The 17,955-nt window shown below is 35.2% G+C and overlaps 2 protein-coding genes across 3 annotated transcripts; both read right to left on the bottom strand.

Annotated features, from left to right (window-relative positions):
• Positions 1–4,953: 4,953 nt before the first annotated feature.
• Positions 4,954–17,275, bottom strand: LOC140009667 (replication protein A 70 kDa DNA-binding subunit B-like). Of its 2 annotated transcripts, XM_072055832.1 has the most exons (12): positions 16,471–17,275; positions 16,128–16,199; positions 15,962–16,029; positions 14,832–14,920; positions 8,332–8,487; positions 7,003–7,276; positions 6,821–6,908; positions 6,611–6,707; positions 6,308–6,519; positions 6,046–6,203; positions 5,838–5,958; positions 4,954–5,743 (listed from the first exon to the last, which is right to left on the bottom strand). In XM_072055832.1, the coding sequence occupies exons 8-12, from the start codon at positions 6,648–6,650 to the stop codon at positions 5,288–5,290; spliced, it is 987 nt and encodes a 328-aa protein (XP_071911933.1). In that variant the 5' UTR covers positions 6,651–6,707; positions 6,821–6,908; positions 7,003–7,276; positions 8,332–8,487; positions 14,832–14,920; positions 15,962–16,029; positions 16,128–16,199; positions 16,471–17,275; the 3' UTR covers positions 4,954–5,287. The 2 variants fall into 2 exon arrangements, with proteins under 2 accessions (XP_071911933.1, XP_071911934.1); XM_072055833.1 differs by lacking the exon at positions 7,003–7,276.
• On the bottom strand, positions 9,567–11,246 carry LOC140009934 (uncharacterized). The gene has a single exon (XM_072056281.1). It carries the CDS (start codon positions 11,244–11,246, stop codon positions 9,567–9,569), a length of 1,680 nt encoding a protein of 559 aa, XP_071912382.1.
• Positions 17,276–17,955: the final 680 nt, after the last annotated feature.

Here is a 17,955-nt window from a genome sequence, read left to right as displayed (position 1 = left end):
GTGCATGCATACCTCCACATAAAGTACGAAGAGTCCGGAGAAATGAAGCAATATGAAAAATAAACATGAATGAAGAACACAATAAACTCAAGTTAATTAACTCATAGCACACAATCTTTCTTTCACACAGAAAGATACACACTCACGTACAATTCCACAGTTTTACAATAATTTGTACAGCTCGAACAAGAATTATAACAAAAAAAATTCAAATCTTGGGCTAATTCAAGCATGTTGGACTTTGAATTTTCAAATATCGATAATAAAAATACCTAAACAACACCAAAACAAAATTAACTGAATCGTAGAACAATAGTGCATAACTTTACAAACACTTTGAAATTCCTTGCAGCCCAAATGTTTGATGCCAACATGTGACGTTCATTGCAGCCCCAAATGGCACCACGCAGACAATAGCTTTCGTACAGCACTTTGAAATTCGTTCATAGAGCCCTAACAATGTCAGGATTGATATTAAAAAGGTCATCTTGTGATAGCCCTACCTCCCCCTAAGGCGAACCAAAGGGTTCGGCGGATCGCCTGCCCAGTTCTCGCCGGGACTCAGTCGTTCACTTCAACCTCAACCAAAACCAGAATAAGCCCACAAGGAAAAAAAAACAAAACAACGATCCAAAACTTAAAGCAAAATTATATACATCGCTATCTCAAAAGGAAATACAACATCGAAAATATAAAGGTTCTCAATCCACAATACATCTAGCCCGTGCCAAGCACTAGGGCGAGAACCATTACAAAACAGAGATCTAACCTAAGCTAGCCTACACAAAGCTTCCGTTCTGGCTCGCCTTCCCCTATTAAGGAAAACAAAACTAAAGAAATGAGCTAGAAGCTCAGTGAGGTTCCGAACACATAAGCAACAATTCATCCAATACCTTAAACATAGAAAATCAATAATTCAAGTAACATTTACAATGGAAAGCGATAATAACACATATATTAAAAGGATACGAGCTCGCAAGGAGCCATTTGTTCGTTCGTTCGTTCGTTCATTCATTCGTTCTCCTGTCATTTCCCCTTATTCCTTCAATTATTTGAAAATACGTTTTTGTAAGTAAAACCCTCGTTCATTCGTTCATTTCATTCACTCCCTTCCTGGACGTTGGCCAGGCTCCACCAGAATACAAGGTAATACTCGAGTATACCAAACGTTCACCCAGGTCACCAAATCACCCGACCGAGACCGTTTCTGGCTCGAGTCGATCGGTAACAAGGGACAGGGTCCAGTTCAGCCAAAAGGCTTACATTCATGCACAAGTAACGTTCCAATCGTTCAATCGTTGAAAATGTCACAATCATTTAGGTCGAGTGCGATAAAGTACGCACTCGCCTAGAAAACTCATTTTGGCAATCCTTGAAAGCATTTAACACGTTATCAGTCATTCATACAAGCCATATGATCAAGAAGCATAACCAACAAGGAACGCTCACCTATACAAGCAAAAGAACGTCCAAACTATCCTTCCGAATATTACCCTCAGTCACCGAGAAAACCTAAGATTAAACGAGAGAGCATATTACAGTTCATCTAGCAAACAAGTAAGTAAAATCAAAGAAAAACCGGCAAATGATGAGTAAAACGTATAAAGACGACTTTATAGTGAAAAGGGGGTATTTGGATTGGAGGACGGAAATAACTAGGGTTTCATAAACCAAACGCAAAACTAACTCAAACGGGGTATAAAATGTCCGGCGGAAAACACTTGGACCAAAGACAACTCGGACTCCAACGAGATAGGCTAAAAATATTGTTTCTGGATCGTTTAGGTAGTTCAAAATCAACTCATACCCAAGTAGCTCGTATAGACTAAACGTCATGATAAAAATCATGTGAAAAGGAGGACAACGCTGCCTTACTTACACACTTAAAACCTCACTTAAAAGTGGTTCACTTGTGGCCGAGAACCCTAAATCATGCCTCTATATTTTGGTAAGGAGTAAGTAACATTTGGAGTTTTAAACTAAAGAGGCATCATGTTTTAAAAATGGAAAACGGTCATGGTATTGGCCAAACAAAAGTATACAAGTTCAAATAGAAACTTAACCCTCGAACACCTTTTGAAAGAACCGATGACATTTTCAATGAAATACATCCAACTCGACGCAAAACACATTTTCCAAACCACTTTAACCTACTCAATTCAAAGAAAAGAAACGGGCAGCATTACCCCTTATTTTCTTTATTTTTCCAACCTACAAACAAAACCCATTCGCATAACAATGTAACCACAATCATACATACAACTCATAAACAATAAAACACATCCAATTAGGCCACAAAACCCTTCAATCAAAGCCAATTAGAAGCTCAAAAGACCACCATTAGAAAACCCCCAAATTAAACCCTAGAAACCGGAATCTTGCCCCACAAGCGGAAATTTTCCGTAAACAACCGCAATTAACGTACAAACACTTCATTTAACACCATTCAATCCATCAATTCAAAGCCCATCCATGATTATCATATAAAATCAGAAAAATTTCCAATAAATCAGAAATTGGACCAACTTGACTTAAAACCATGAAATCATCCATAATATAGCATCTCCAACCTTTACAAGCCACTAATTAACCAAGATTAGAACCAAAAGGGAATTCTTAACAACTCACCTTATAACTCAAGCAAAGATAGGAACTTAAGGCTTCCCCTCCAAAAACAACTCCACTAAGAGCTTTACCCCTTCTAAGAGATCACTTGTACGGAACGGATTTAAAATCAAACGGTGAAAACTCAAGATTTTGGCAAAGATTGAAACTAAGAAAATTTAGAGCTTTTCTCCCCTTCTCTCAAAGAAGCTCGGTCAGGCAAGAAGAAAAATGAAGATATTTTTGGGCCAAAACAATATAAAAAGAGAAGGAAACAGGCGGTCAAAGTTGGTGGCCGCCTGTGCCACGTCACAATCCGGCCGGATTCAAGGCAGAGGCCAAACACATTTTTTTTCCAAAACCCTTCAACAATCCGGCCGGCAATCCGGCCAAGAACTGGCCGGATTTGGCTCTTCAGCTTTTTCACAAAATTTTTTTCCTCTTTTCGAGTTCGATTGCCGTGGTCAACCGCATTCCAACACATACACATATATACATGTCTCACAGACAAATACACGAAAGCACAAAACCTTCCTTTGTTTAAAACAATTAGTTATCAAATTTTCACTTAAAAGGGAAGCGAGAATAAACCAAAACGCTTAGAAAATAGGAAAGGTTTAGGGTTCTCACACATCTCTAATCATTGCTAGTTTCCTGTGAACTCCAACAAGAATGATCAGAAGGTCCATGCCAGTGAGGGCATCCTCCAATTGTTCTTTCTTTACAAAACCATGCAGCTAGAAATGTAAACCATAGATAATCAGTATATGCCAAATTCAATAATTTAGAACATAAGAATTTATATAGCACAAAAAGGGACATCTCAATTTTCACTCATTGAATTTCATTTTATCAAATTCCTGATCCCTAGATTTACCAACAAAGTTAAGGTAAAGTGAACTAAGATGAGATAATGCTACCATGCTGCAGTCTTTTTGTTGGCCTTAAGGCCAAATATGTGAAGAAAAGATGTTAGAGAATCATAAAGTGGATGTTTATTGAACATAGGAGATAGACAATATTTACCCGTATTTTCTCTTTCTTCATTAATCCAGTCACTTTACAGACTTGCAATTAAAATCAACATAGCAGAACTGTCAATAGATTGTCATCATTGTACAAAGTACTATGGGTGGAACAACTCATTCAAGAGCTTCCATTTCATCTCTCTCTTTCGATTAACGATTAACGTTGATTTCTTTGACATGTAGGCAGATGAGATACACATTAACAAATCAACAATTTGGTTATCAATTAAGATTGGAAATGTACCGCTGCTTTGGTGTCTATATGATTAATATCTACGCTGAGAGCATAGGTATACCAATCTATTTAGTTGTCTACTATTGTCATGTAGAAAAGCTAACAACAACGAAAAGAGGGCAGATTAAACTTACCAAAGAGGACTCCATAAAAGGAAAAGTGAAGAGCAAGGCGGGTTGCTGCTGCTACTATTTCCAAATTAAATGGAAAGCCCAAATTGATTGTGTATAACATCTAGATTCCTAAAACATTCCCATTGTGAAGCCCATTTTTCATTTTTCACTTTTGCATTCATTGACTGGCCACAATAATAAATTATATGAAGCTCTTTATTTGTAGCATAGCATGACCAGGAGCATGAATAAGAATAGAAAAGGTAAAACAGCAGAAATATCTATAAGTTTATATGCCAAAATGCAGAATGCAAAATATTGGTCTTATGCTTATAGAGTGGAGTTGATGTGGACTAAGTCAAGCAAGGAAGCGTCTTTCTATTTCGTTAAAATTTTGTGACTTTTGGATCTTTTTTTTTTTAATAAACAGAATACTGTTAATAAAATCCTAATGGTTGGAGCGAACTTTATGAGATAAGAATCTTCATTCGAATGTTGAATAAAACTAAACTCAAATGCAATTCATGGTAGTTCTTGAAAGCTTACTGATAGGTTGTGTCCCCTGATTGAAGCAGCAACTTTGATTGCAGCAAGTAGGTGATCTTCCTTGATCATACTCGTTTGCTTCTAATACATATCAATCTATTGATTAGCCAGCCTCACCATAATCGTATAAAACATACGTTCAGTTAATAAGTGAGACCAAATGAACCTAAAACTGAAAAAATTATGAGTAATAGATGAAATATAACAAAACTTAGGCACAAACATTATAGCATGTAGTCAAGGAAGAGGAGAAAGTGACCTGAAATTGAAGCAATTACTTAGTACAAATCTGTGAACCCCAAATAAAAGACTTTTCTGCACCAACACTTTCAAGTTGTAATTAAATGAGTGCAATAGAGTAGATATATGGAGAAGTATATGTAAATTTTTAACTTATATGAAAAGTAAACCGCTCATTTGGAACGCATAGAAGTACTGCACATATTATTGATTGCTAGAGAAGCTTATATGACATATGAGTATTAGAATGCACTACTCTATCAAAAGATATTGGAGCAATGGATTCTAATACTGCATTTTCAGCTTGACAAAGTCATGAACCTAGGCTTTACAGGTTTATGGTTCTGGTAATAGGAGTCGTTAGCCGGTGAGGGAGGGCGTAGTAACTCTAAGTATTAGAATGCATTGCTCTATCAAAAAATATTGGAGCAATGGATTCTAAAACTACAATTTAGGCACGATAGACCTGCTAAGTTCTTCTCTAGCAATATCAAAAGGTTTTAGTAAGGGTTGGGGAGTGTTCAATTCCCTTTTCCTTCCTGTTTTATTTTCTTTGTTGGGCTGGCAGCAGTTTTGTCGATTGGGGTGGTATTTGGTGAAGCTGAGGTAGCAGTGTCTTCAAGTAGTTTGTGGCTGGTTGTTGCAGCAGTTGTTGATTTAGTGATGAAGCTTTTTTTAGTAGCAGTGGATTCGGCTATTTCTTGAAGGAGCAAGTTGGCTGTTAGTGTGAACGCTTGTTGTTCTGCGACCTGTTTTTGCTTGGTGTTTGATGCTGTTCCAGTTTCTGAAGTTTGGAGAGTTGTTGGTGAATCTAATAGAGCCAATGATATGTTGGGGACTTCAGCTGTTGGGTAGGCTTTGATGATTGCATTTCTTCTTTGAAGTTGTCCTTGAAAAGTTGTCTCATATGTTTTGATAAAATAGATCAACCTGTACTTTTTCATGATGCCAGAAAGTTCTTGGTTCATTGTTATTCCCTGAAATGATAAGCATCAATGTGAGTGTTTATATATTAGTATTTCTGTATATAAATGTTGAATGAAAACTTGAAAGTTAGGTGTGCTGATGTACATGTGCCTCTGCATCCTTAAGCTCCGTAGCAGTCAATTGTATCAGTCTTTCAGCTTCTTTTCCAGATATTAAGCATTGAATGCTTGCAGTTGGATCGGTCAGTGTTATTCCAATGCGACACCTTATGTGCAATGTCTGAGTTTTAGTTTATTGTACAATGTACAGTATAAAAGAGTTAATTTTAAACAGGTTAGATGAGAAACAATACCTTAGTTCCACTTCGGCTTCTTGTCTGCATGATGAACATTTTATGATCCAATCTGTATCTGCTTCAACAGTTTTAAAACAATTTGAGCATGCAGTGTACCAAAAGCGAGTTTGGCCAAATGATAATTGCACTGTACCGCCTATCCATGCTGTTTTTTGCTGCAAATGAATTGAACTCTAGTGTATTACTATTTCATTTTCTTCAAAGTTGAAGTGTAAAATGATAATACTAATTGGTTAGGGAAAAACTGGGGCGCTCTTACTGTTCCGAATGAGATTAATGCATCATGAATGGTCTTGATGTCCTCTTGGTTTGGCGGTGGAAGCAGAAATTCTGGATCTTTATATGCTTTTGCTTCCAATAAAATCTTAACTTCATCTTTATGGATGCTATACCATTCACGAAGTGGCAATTCATCATGGACTGGTGGATTGATGAGAATGCATGATAGTCCTATTGTTGTTAATGACAAACCTGTTTAAGCAGAGAATTAAGATTTTTATGTGTGAGAAATATGAGTGATATGCAATTAATGTATACAGAATTTTTAGAGTAAGGGACTCACTGTTGAAAGTAGAGACTTTCACTCTCATAGCAAAGATCATAGGAGCAGTTGCAAAGGTGTTTGCAAGGATATTGCCTTCATACTCTTGGAACTCATTCTATAAAGTGAGAAGCATCAATTTTTTCCTTTAAACAATAAGGACTCAATAAAAAGGATGATGTTAAATAATAATGTATGTGTCAAGTAATAGAGGGAAGTGAGATTTCTTACTCTTCATTTACAATCAGAAAATCCCTTGTGACTGAATCTGGAGTTGTTTCTTTTTTAGGGAAGGCATATATGACCAATGCTTTGACACCTATAGTTTGAAGTAGTTAGTCAGATTTGAAAGTATCTAAGAATGTAAAATTGGATAAAATTCTGCAGAGATATGTTTTTTATATAACACTTACTTATCAGAGTAATATCAGATTCTGCATGTTTATGTGCATCAGAAAAGTTGTCAAAGGTGAAAGGACATGGAAGCATTGGAGAAATTGGTTCGAGGTAGCGCTCAATCAAAGTTGAGTAATGAAGGACCCAAGAGTACGGATATTCGCTAACTTTGTATGTAGAAACAACATTGATTATAGTTGCACCAGAGACGTAGTATCGCTGGTACGGAACTAACAGATTTCTGAACAGTCGGATGCAATTTTCATAAGCTGCTGCAGAGACTTTGGTTCCCTGTTTGTAGTGTTTGTAGTTGAGTTAGTATGTTATAAGGTAACATTATTGTGTATCTTCTATATGGATATCCGTATGAATGAGTATGCAATTAGGTAGGAGCAATCAAGTACGACTTGTGATTTTTTTAGAGTAAATCATAGACAGTTAACATTTTTTTGACCCTCTATGTATAGTGGAATCTTAGGTTTATGGATTGTAAATTGAGGGGAATAGGAAGAAACTCTTGTTCATGTTTTATTGGTGATTATGATTGATGATCATGTATGAGATAAAAGTGAATGAAATTTGTAATTATCATGAGCAGCAAGAAGATGATTCAAAGTGGTTAAAGTTATTTAAATGTGTTCAATATTCTTGTGAATTAAAAAAGGCAGCAAGAGGAAGCAATTTGTATGAATTTTCTGCTACATAGTGAGAGTATTATAGGAAAGTCTAGTTTATTAGCATAGCATTGCATATTGAACTTTGAATGCTAAGTTTTTATGTTTTCTCGAATCTCAGATTCCAAGAGAAAAAGGAAAGCTGTTGTTATGTTTTGTTTTTGTTTTACTACTATTGAGACTGAATTTTCAGAAGGGGTTAAACATTGATTTGGATCAGTTTGAAGATATACAAATTTTTAAAAGTTAGAAATATAAATTTATTAAGTCTTGTTAATATAGGTGGTTCTTAGTGGTTAGTACTGATTGTATATTTATGTATACATCCAGAATCTGTTGTGTAAATTAATAGTCCAGATAAAAGTGAACTTGCAAGCAAACTGAAATTTGGATATATCATATCTAGTCTATTTTTGCTAAGTAATCCTATGCAGGCGATCTTCGAATATATAGAATACATAAAATTTTAAAGTTCAACAATTTCTAAAGGATAGGGTATGAGTAAATTAGAAATCAAATATTATTTTCTAGTAAAGTGTAAATAAAGCTATGCAGTCATTTTTGTCTTGGATAGTCTAGGAGAAAAAACATTTAAGGAGTCGTTGTAAGAATGGAATTAATCTATAGTTATTTATATTGGGCGATGAATGTACATAGTAGTTAGTAAAGTACTTGGGCATCAGTGAGCATGAATCGTTGGATCCTTCTAGGTGGTGCTTTCCGAGTGTACTGAATGTGATTCCTCTCAACTACTTGAATAAGAACTGTCCATTTGTCTGATTCTTTGTCGATGTCCAGCACAGTTGAGATATGTCTAGGCATTTTGAACTGCATTATAATGAAGTATAGTGAGAATTCTATTATTTCGAATGAGAAATAATAATTATAACTGGTAAAGGGCTGCATACATAGGAAAACACTATAAAAGTAGTAAGAGAGATGAGTCATGAATGTACTTATTTGTAGTGGTTCTGTATGCTGAAGTATTTCCTTATACACTATGTTTTTTGTTTTATCCATCTGATGAGGAGAAAAATAGGCTGGTTTTATTAGTATTCTAACTGTTGAGGCTGTTTTTGCTCTTGAGAGAGCAATGTATAATTGACCATGGGAAAACACAGGTTCTTTCAAATATATACCCACAAAGTCTAAGGTCTGTCCTTGTGCTTTGTTAATAGTCATTGCAAAGCACAAGCGAACTGGAAATTGGATCCTTTTGTATGGGACTGAATATTGGTCATCGGCTGGTGGTTGCATTGGAATTCTATGAATAAATACATCTTTTCCAGAGAATTCACCAAATGATATGGTAGCATGAATGATGTTTTTACTGAGGAGTTTGATTGTAAGCCTTGTGCCATTGCATAATCCCTCAGTTGGATCAAGATTTCTTAAGAGAATTATTGGTGCATTTGGTTTCAAAACTAATTTGTGCGGCGGTAAACCACTGGGAGTCAATGTATTCAGCAAGTCGATATATTCGGCCTGGTGATTTTCATTTAATGTCTCGTCATAACTCAAGTACTCAACTGCTTCTCCTGGATATCTATCTATGAGAGCATTATTTATCTCATCAACAAATGGATTTTTCATTGTTAGTATTGCTCTGTTTAAGAAAGGAGATGAGATTTGTGATCCATTGGTGATTTCAGGATACACCATTTGGATCAGTTTTTGAAGTGCATCAGATTCATTAGTATAAGGAACTAAGATAGAAGGTGGAATTTTCACTAAATCATTAGCTTCTGTGTCAATTGTCCCATCTCCAATCTTTAATAGGAACTCTGTAAATGTGGGGTCTAATCTTGCTCTCATATTTTCACTTAAGTTTAGTTTCTCAAGTTTGTCCCATATTGGAGAATTGATTAGACAGGCATTTATCATTTGACTTTTTGCTCCCTTTCGAACTATTGGAAGTGTCTGTCTAAAATCTCCTCCAAGGACAACAATTTTCCCCCAAAATTTTGAGTTGAATCTATGAGGTCTTTTAACAAATCATCCAATGCTTCAATTGCTGTTTTTTTGGACATTGGTGCTTCATCCCAAATTATTAACTTTGCTTGTCTAATCATTGTTGCCAGAGAAGTTTGTTTGCTAATTCTACATGTTGTACCCTCAGAAATATCAATTGGGATCTTAAATCGAGAATGTGCAGTCCTACCACCAGGTAAAATAGAAGCTGCAATTCCTGAAGTGGCAGTTGCGAGTGCAAGAAAGCCTTTGCTCCTCACATCTGCCAATAAAGTCCTATAGAGAAATGTTTTCCCTGTTCCTCCAGGACCATCTATGAAGAAAACACCGCTTTTTCCTGAATAAATTCTCTCAGTAATAACTTTGAATGCTTGTTTTTGTTTTTCATTAAGCATGTCGATTGCACTCAAATCATGAGGTGTAACAAGAATGCTTTTTTCTGCTCGTAATTCTCTAGTCTGGTCTTCTACGTTGTTATATGATATATCAAGTGGGACTAAGTTGTAAGAACGTATGCTCTTTCCCATTGTTTGTAGAAAATCGTCTATTTGTTGTAGAGCTTTGTGTTCAATTTCTTTAAATGTTAATGTTGAGCATCGGACAAGATCCTCCAACATTGACACTTTGAATTTTTCCCACAGTTGTTTTGGATTATTTGGGCAAGAGTAAACTAAGAGTGTAGCGAAAAGCCTTCTCATTTCGTAAGGCATCTTAAAATGCGAGGCTTCTTGTAAACAGATTTCTTGACTATTATCATCTTGCAATAAATTTCGAATTAATGCTGCTTCCCTAAATGTATCTACTATAACGCCATTGTAAGTTCGTAAGTCCTTGAATGAAGTGGGACATCGAACTTTTGAGAGGAGGAGTCTAAGGTAGTATCTCTCACCTTCTGTTGGATGTGCAGTCAATATTCGTCCAACAGAGTCTTCTCTTTCTCTGAGTTTCCAATATCTTTGGCTTGGTTTCCAAACAAAGTGGTTTGGAAATTCTGAGTATGTACAATTTAATCTTTGTGCATCGTCATTTGTCTTATTCATATGAAAAAATTCTGTTAACATTCTTTTCTTAAAATGAGGATTTTTTGCGACACTTTGAAGATTAGCTCGCTTCTTGAAGACTATCGGTTGATAGTTTTCAAGATGTAACTGTAAATGAATAATTGCAGGTTTGATTTCACTTGTGCAAAATCTGAATATTCTCCATACAGCTTCAGGTGGAGAAATCCATCTTGCTGATACATATTGTTCGATTTCATCTACCACATTGTCAAAAGTAGACGCTGAAAGACAAAAGCTTGTTTTATCATGACCTTTACATATATATTTGACTGCTTTGATTGTTGAACATATTTCAACATTCATATGACAGTCAAATTTGGCTAATAGATATGAGTTATATGGAACAACCCATCTATTGTCTAAAATAGCACCTCTAATTGTTACTTGGACACCGTTATTTGTTCTTCTATATTGAGGATATGCGTCTACTGTTTGAATGGTCTCTTCACAAAAATCTTTTGGATAATTATTTCGACAGACACCATTCTTTGTCATGCAAGCATTAGATGGATTAGTAGGACCACAAGGGCCATGGAGCATGTGTTTGACTACCATCTCATATAGATGAGGATAAATTTTTTTACGTGGAATTTCTGCACACAATTCTATTGTATTCTTCTGCATTATATAATTTATATTTGGACTTTAATATTAATAAGAAATGAGCATGCGGCATTCCTCGTTTTTGGTATTCAATCACATAAGTCTAGGCAGCCACCTCACCAAAAACACATTTTTTCAGTAATTCGTCTTTTAAGACTTTTAGTTTTGAGTGGAATACTCTAGCAAGCAAATCTGGTCTATTTTGTGCTTCTTCCCCATGAATTAAATATTCTTTTATTTCTGGCCAATTAGGATTACATGTCACAGTCAGAAAGATATCTGGCTTTCCAAATTTTTGGACTAAAGTCATTGCGTCCATATATTTGCGTCTCATATTCCTTGGTCCTCCAATGAAGGAGGGTGGTAATATGATTCGCTGACCGACTTTTGATGCTTCTGTCTCACCTGTAGTCACAGCATCAATGATTCCTTGTAAAAATTCCTTTCGTATTTCCTCTTGTTGATTTCTAAAGAAGTCAAGTCTTTGGCTTTCTAATTTGACATATTAATCTACTACGTATTGTTGTAGTAGTCTTGCAAAGTGGAGGATGAATGATTCATCGTTATCCCTTATTTGGAGCTTATAAGCTTAATACTCTCGCACGGAAACGAAATCTGGATCTTCTTGAAAGCTACTCATTACTGTGTAAAGTGAGAAGAAAATTTTTTATTAGTTGATATTTTTGTGAAATTTTACATTAAAGAGTGCTGATTAATAAACTTTTATTTACTTACCAGCCTCTTCATTCTCAAGTAATTCATCTACATTAGAGACATTGATGGGGCAAATAGATTCGGTTGTAAGTGTTTTTTTCCTCAATCTCTTAGTTTGTGCCTTTATTCCCTTTTTGGGAATGCCTTGGTGCCATCCTAGATCACCAAAAGGAAACATTAGTGGGTATTGAAGCGGATCATAACATACATAATAATATTGAATATTTTTTGAGGTCCCACTATGAGTGTGCACTCTAATGTCTCGCTTTCCTGTTTGACTATTGTCTTCACCTTTAGTCCACAAAGCTGCTACTTGTGAGCTTGTAGGTTTATTATAGACTCTCTGGTCTAGACCAGGAATGGTCTTTAGGACAATGTGATAATTATCGAGATTAGGCACTCCACTTAAAGTTCGAAAAAATTTAGCGTATGGATTGTTTTCCAACACGCACATGAGTTTCTTAACTAAAGTTTTTGATAACCTAGGGCAAGATGCTATTCGATTGACTAACTCAATTTCAGGATCATGAAAATATAATCGAAGGTTTTCGCCATGATCATTGGTTGAGTTTAAATTGTTTAAAAAATGATAAATTTGCCCTTGAATTCTAAATGTATGGATTCCTTTATTTCTTCTACAGAGTTTCTTGTCATATTTAACACCAAAAGAGGTGACACCAAAGTGGTTGTTATAAGTTCTAATCATAGTTCTAAAGGTTTTTGCTTCTTCCGAAGTTGAAGTTAAGAGCTCTTTTAGAACATTAGGGAGTTTATTTTGAGAGAGAACTACTTCACCATTGGAAGAACAGAAATTCATTGTCTCATAATAGAATTTCTTGCTCCGCAATGCTGACACTGCGGCTCCAATGGTAACCTATCAGGGTAACCAGGTATCAACCTTAGCAAATCTCTTCCACTCGGATGCGTCTTACCTATAATGTGATTTGCATTCATTGATTAGTAATTCTAAAATCTTGCAAATTTTTGTATCCTAAAATTGAAGAGAAGTGAGTATAAAGCTGAATGGTTATTATTGGAGGATTGTTTCGATGATCGAATCAATGATTTTTGAGAAGAATTATTGATAGTGTTTATTTCATATTGACCGTATTAAAGATGGTCTGAAAGTTTTTATGAATTTAGAAAAGATGGTTTGAAAAGGTGTTTTAGTAAACATGTTCTAAAAATTAGATAGCAGTGATATAAATTTGCAAAAAAATGGTGTGAAATTTTTTTTATAAATTTGCAAAAAATGGTCTGGAAATTTTTTTAAAATACTCATAGTGTTTTATGGTTAAGACAATAATTATAGTAAGTTGAAAGAGGAAGCTAAGTTGTAATGAAAAATCAATGAACAAAAAGCATGTATATATATATTTTGATTATAAATAACCACTAAAAATAAACAAAATGTTGTAGTAGCAAAGCAGTACTTGGGCGAACACTGCAATGTTTAGAATATTTGAAGCTAAAATAAATTGGAGGAAAAAATTCATACGTTACTACCAGTATATTGGAGATTTTTTTTAAACCTTTTTTTGTATAAAAAAATTTATAAAAGAAAGTGGAAATAGATAAATCTCAGATAGAGAATTCATTACCTTTTTGGGTTAGTGATTGTACATCAGATTGTAATGCAAAGTTGGTAGCAGTTGTGCAATTCTCAATCTTTTCCAATCTCAGAGCTGGTACATGTTGGATTTTAGTGCAAACATGTCTACGTAATTTCTTACATTTCCACTTTATGTATGCTTGTCTTCTATAATTCTTTTTCGCAAAGCGTTTTTCTTCAAGATAATATGTAGGAGGATGAGAAAGAATAGCAGAGAGAGGTAGTACTGAGGAAGGTGGTTGAGAAGTGGAAACATTTGCTGTTCCACTTATATCATGAAGTCGAGTGACTGTGAGATTATAGTTCTCATTAAAGCTGTCTTGATAGGAAGATGTTCTATTTGAGCTTGACCTAAGATCAATATCATTAGGCTGAGGGTAGCTCTTGATATGAGAAGTATGGATTTCAGGGATACATGTAAAATTGATGGAAGGCGAACCGTGAGAGTGAGCATAAACCTCGTCAATATTAGAGGTTAATAGGAGCTGGTTATGATTTGATTGATTTAAGGTCCTTAAATGAGAACCGTCTAATCCATGCATAGATGCGACATTGGAAGAGAATAACTGTTTAGAAACCGGGACAACTTCATTACTATAATTCTCATGATCCTTCCTAATGATGTTACTATTTGGGTCTGTCATAAAGTGGAAGGTGGGACGAATTAGATGAGCGTTATTTCCTGAGGTCTGAATATCTACATATGTAGTATCAGAATGCATATGGATTGGATTAGCTGGATGAGCCTGAGAAAATGGGAGGTTTGTTGATAGCTCTTCAGATTGTTCTATTGTATGAGAGCTATTAGCGTTCCTTTTTAATGAAACCTCAGCATTGTAACATTCATCGAACCACTCATCTACTAAACTAAAAGGTTTACTTACATTCCTTTTTCTTTTCATTTTAATAAAAGTAGGAGTAACGAAATGTCACTAATGATAGCTAATGAAGAGAGTAAAGCTAACTTCTATATATATGAAATCCAAAGTGTTAGATACAAGCAGCTGACCAAGAGATACAAACATGAGATTAATTGTTTGAGACCATCATATTCAACGAATTAGCGTGATTAAATAGTAAAGGCAAAATCTGAGAAAGAAAAATGATATAAGCATAGAGATTCAGTTATGATATTCTCCAAGGTGTAGTCAAACAGAGCAAAACTTAAGCACGAAAATTGTAAGATGTAGTGAAGGAATAGAAGGAATGACCTTGAATTGAAGCAATTCCTTAATACGAATCTGCCAACCCCAATCAAAAGCCTCTTTAGCACCGACTCTTTTAAATCGTAACTAAACCCCTGAACAAAGTTCGCAACCAAAATAAAATGTACAAGAAAGGTATCAATGTAAAACTATACAAATTATCCAATATGTTTACACTATACTCAGATGAGAAAAAATCAGAAAGAGGCAAAAATATAATTAGGCACACTTTAAATGAATGTCAATCTGCTATGGAGAAAAGCAGCTGAAATATTAAGAAATACCACCCACCTAATACATTGAATTTGTAGTTTTTGAATAATGAACTTAATGGCTTAATTAGTCATTGAATTTGTCACTAATACAAATAGAAAATGGGAAAGCTGATGAAGTTACAAAAATGCAATTCAATTTCTCTGAAGAATGGGAACCACACAAATGGTTAAGAGAATTGGAATGCTTGTAAAAGGGAGGAATGTTTGTTGGAGAGAGCTTTAATTGGAAAATCACTTGAGTAACCGCAACAAGTGAAGTGATAAAGCTTTGTTGGAGCATCATCAAGTGAAGCATCATTTGCAGTCAATACAAGTGTTATTGCAATACTTTTGAATGGAAATTTTATACATATTAAAGAATCTTGGCTCACATATTTGTGGTCTGTTTTCTCTTTTGTTTAGAAAGGTATAGTCACTTCATGCTGCAATTTCACCATTTTTTATGTGTAGGAAGTTAGAAAGCCAAATATATATTACGTACATAGAAAGCCAAAGTCCAACTTGCATATATATATGATTATGCATGTCTGCCTATTCCACAACTTCCGTCCGTCTCACTCACTGCCGTGTCCAACTTGCAAATCCACGACTTTAGACCCCAAAAACATGCATACAAGTAATTACCAAGTATCAGACCATTCCTCTGCTCTATCAACAACCAAAATCCATTTCACCTACACAACCTTCTATCCCATCCTATCCACCACTCAAAAATACCACATTCGTTGAATTGGAGGAAAAAAATAGGAGAACTTACAATCTATGGACTTGATCCTCGTAATGGAACTTAAAACTAATAACAAAAAAAGTAAGGGAAAAAAATTCAGTCGAAAAGTAATAACTGAAAGCAAACAAACTTACAACTGAAATATGTGAACGCTAAATCAGAAGCTTTTCTGCACCAATTCTTTCAAAGTGCAATTAAACCCCTGAAGAAATTTGGCAACCAAAATAGAAAGTATATAGATTATCCAATCTCTTCAAGACTCGTGCAGAAAAATATTAGGCACAGAATATGAGTAGTTACCTTTACTCGGAAATGTTGCAGAGCAAAAGGAGAAAGAACCGTTGATTTTTTTTGTGAGCAGTGTTTGTGTTCCTAATGTATATAAAGACACAAACTCTATCAGTTGTTAGGAATTTTTCTTTCACTGACGATAATTTGCCAAGTGGGCAACAGAAATAAAAACAAAAGGAGAAATCTATATCCCTAGCAATGGTATTAGGCATCATGAACACAATAGATAACAACACAAAATTGATGAGTTGTTAGAGATTTTTCTTCTCACTCTCGATAATTTGTGAACTGGCAAATGAAAAGGAAGGCAAAAGGACAAACCTATATCTCTAGTAATAGGTAGAAATCATACCTCATACTTGACTCTTTGTGGAATAATCGCATGGTGGGGATATGGATGGACAGCCACAATTGACTCTTTGTGGAACAATACCACGATTGGGATATGGATGAGCAGCCATAATTTGGGGAAAAAGATGGTCAAATTATTGACCAAGTGTTGGAGTAGATCAATTGGTACTTTTGTTTGTCCGAACCAGGAAGAAAAAGAGAAACAGAGGAATGGAAACAGAGAGGGAGGGACGAAGGAGAAAAAGTAGAGCTGAACATGAAAACAAAATGAGATCTGCAAACATGCTTCTTCTGAAGGAAAAAGAAAATGAAGCGAAAACAACGGGAAAGAGAGGGCAAGAATGCTAGGGAAAAAGTCAAAAACACTTCTAAACAATTGGCTACTGATGGAAGAATTGAAGTTGTACTTTTCCTCGTTGAACCAGCAAGAAAAGAAAGGAGAAATAAAGAAACAGAAAACAAAGAGAAAGAAAGGAAGAAGAAAACAAAAGATGATGGGCTAAAAGGAAGTAGAAAGGGACTGTTTTGTCTTGCTGCCACATGGGTCAGCTTCCTTTTTTATTTGACTTTTTGACTTCTTGTCTTTGACAACGGACACAAAAGAGAAGCAGCAACTACTGGTTTCTTTCGCTGAGAAAAGACTAAAGAGAAGAAGGGATAAGAAAGACTGAGAAAGAAAGGAAGAAGAAAACAAAAAATGATGGGCTAATGTTGTAAAATGAAGTGCAAATGGAGTGTTTTGCTTTCCTGCCATCCGTGCTAAAGTTGTTTGACTTTTTGGCTTCTTGTCTTTCATAATGGAGACAAAGAAGAAGTGGAGAACAGAGCTAATGCCAAGTGCCAACTACCGCTTTCTTTGGTCTAAGAAAAGAGGGGAAGAGACGGGAAAGACTGAGAAGTAAAGCAAAAGAATATGTGCAAAAAGTCAGAAATAACCCTCAATAGTTAGTTACCGTTTTGGGGCTAGTTATTTTTCTTTGGGCAAGATAGTAATTTCATGTAAAAAGGCAACAATGACCTTAACAGTGATATACTATTAGGAGAAGTAGTAAACATTCCTAGGACATAAAAGGAAGAAAATTTTTCTCCATCCTCTAATGCCACCATGTGGATCAACGTGAGAGAAGAAGTCTTAGTTTTTTATATATATGTAAGAAAAGATTGAAATCATTAAAAGGTTGAAAACAATTACTAAAGTTCCGGGGGTGTAAGTGTATTTAAAAAACCAAAAAACAACGGCAACAACTTGAAGCCATGTTTTGACAACAGCACCAATAGCTAGCTTATTGCAACAGCCAATTTTCTCATTCTTATGTAATAGCATATAAACTCCACAACTACCTCAATGACTAGATATTATCAATGTGAGCATCAATATTTTGGCTGCAAAAAAATATTCGTTTGTGCTACATTGCAAGTTGACAGTGAAAACATGATGCAAAAATTATGGTCTCTTCAAATCAGAGGGGAATCATGGAATTCAGCC

This window comes from Coffea arabica, chromosome 6e (genome assembly GCF_036785885.1).
Source record: "Coffea arabica cultivar ET-39 chromosome 6e, Coffea Arabica ET-39 HiFi, whole genome shotgun sequence".
Lineage (NCBI taxonomy): Eukaryota > Viridiplantae > Streptophyta > Magnoliopsida > Gentianales > Rubiaceae > Coffea > Coffea arabica.
The sequence above is the reverse complement of the archived record's forward strand: the minus strand, read 5'-3'. Positions and strand labels throughout refer to the sequence as shown.

Coding starts and splice junctions, on each gene's coding strand:
- LOC140009934 (XM_072056281.1), bottom strand. CDS start 11,246: ATGGTAGTCAAACACATGCTCCATGGCCCTTGTGGTCCTACTAATCCA.
- LOC140009667 (XM_072055832.1), bottom strand. CDS start 6,650: ATGATCTTTGCTATGAGAGTGAAAGTCTCTACTTTCAACA. Junction 6,520..6,610: donor GAAAGTCTCTACTTTCAACA/GTGAGTCCCTTA, acceptor CTGCTTAAACAG/GTTTGTCATTAACAACAATA. Junction 5,959..6,045: donor GAAGCCGAAGTGGAACTAAG/GTATTGTTTCTC, acceptor ATTGCACATAAG/GTGTCGCATTGGAATAACAC.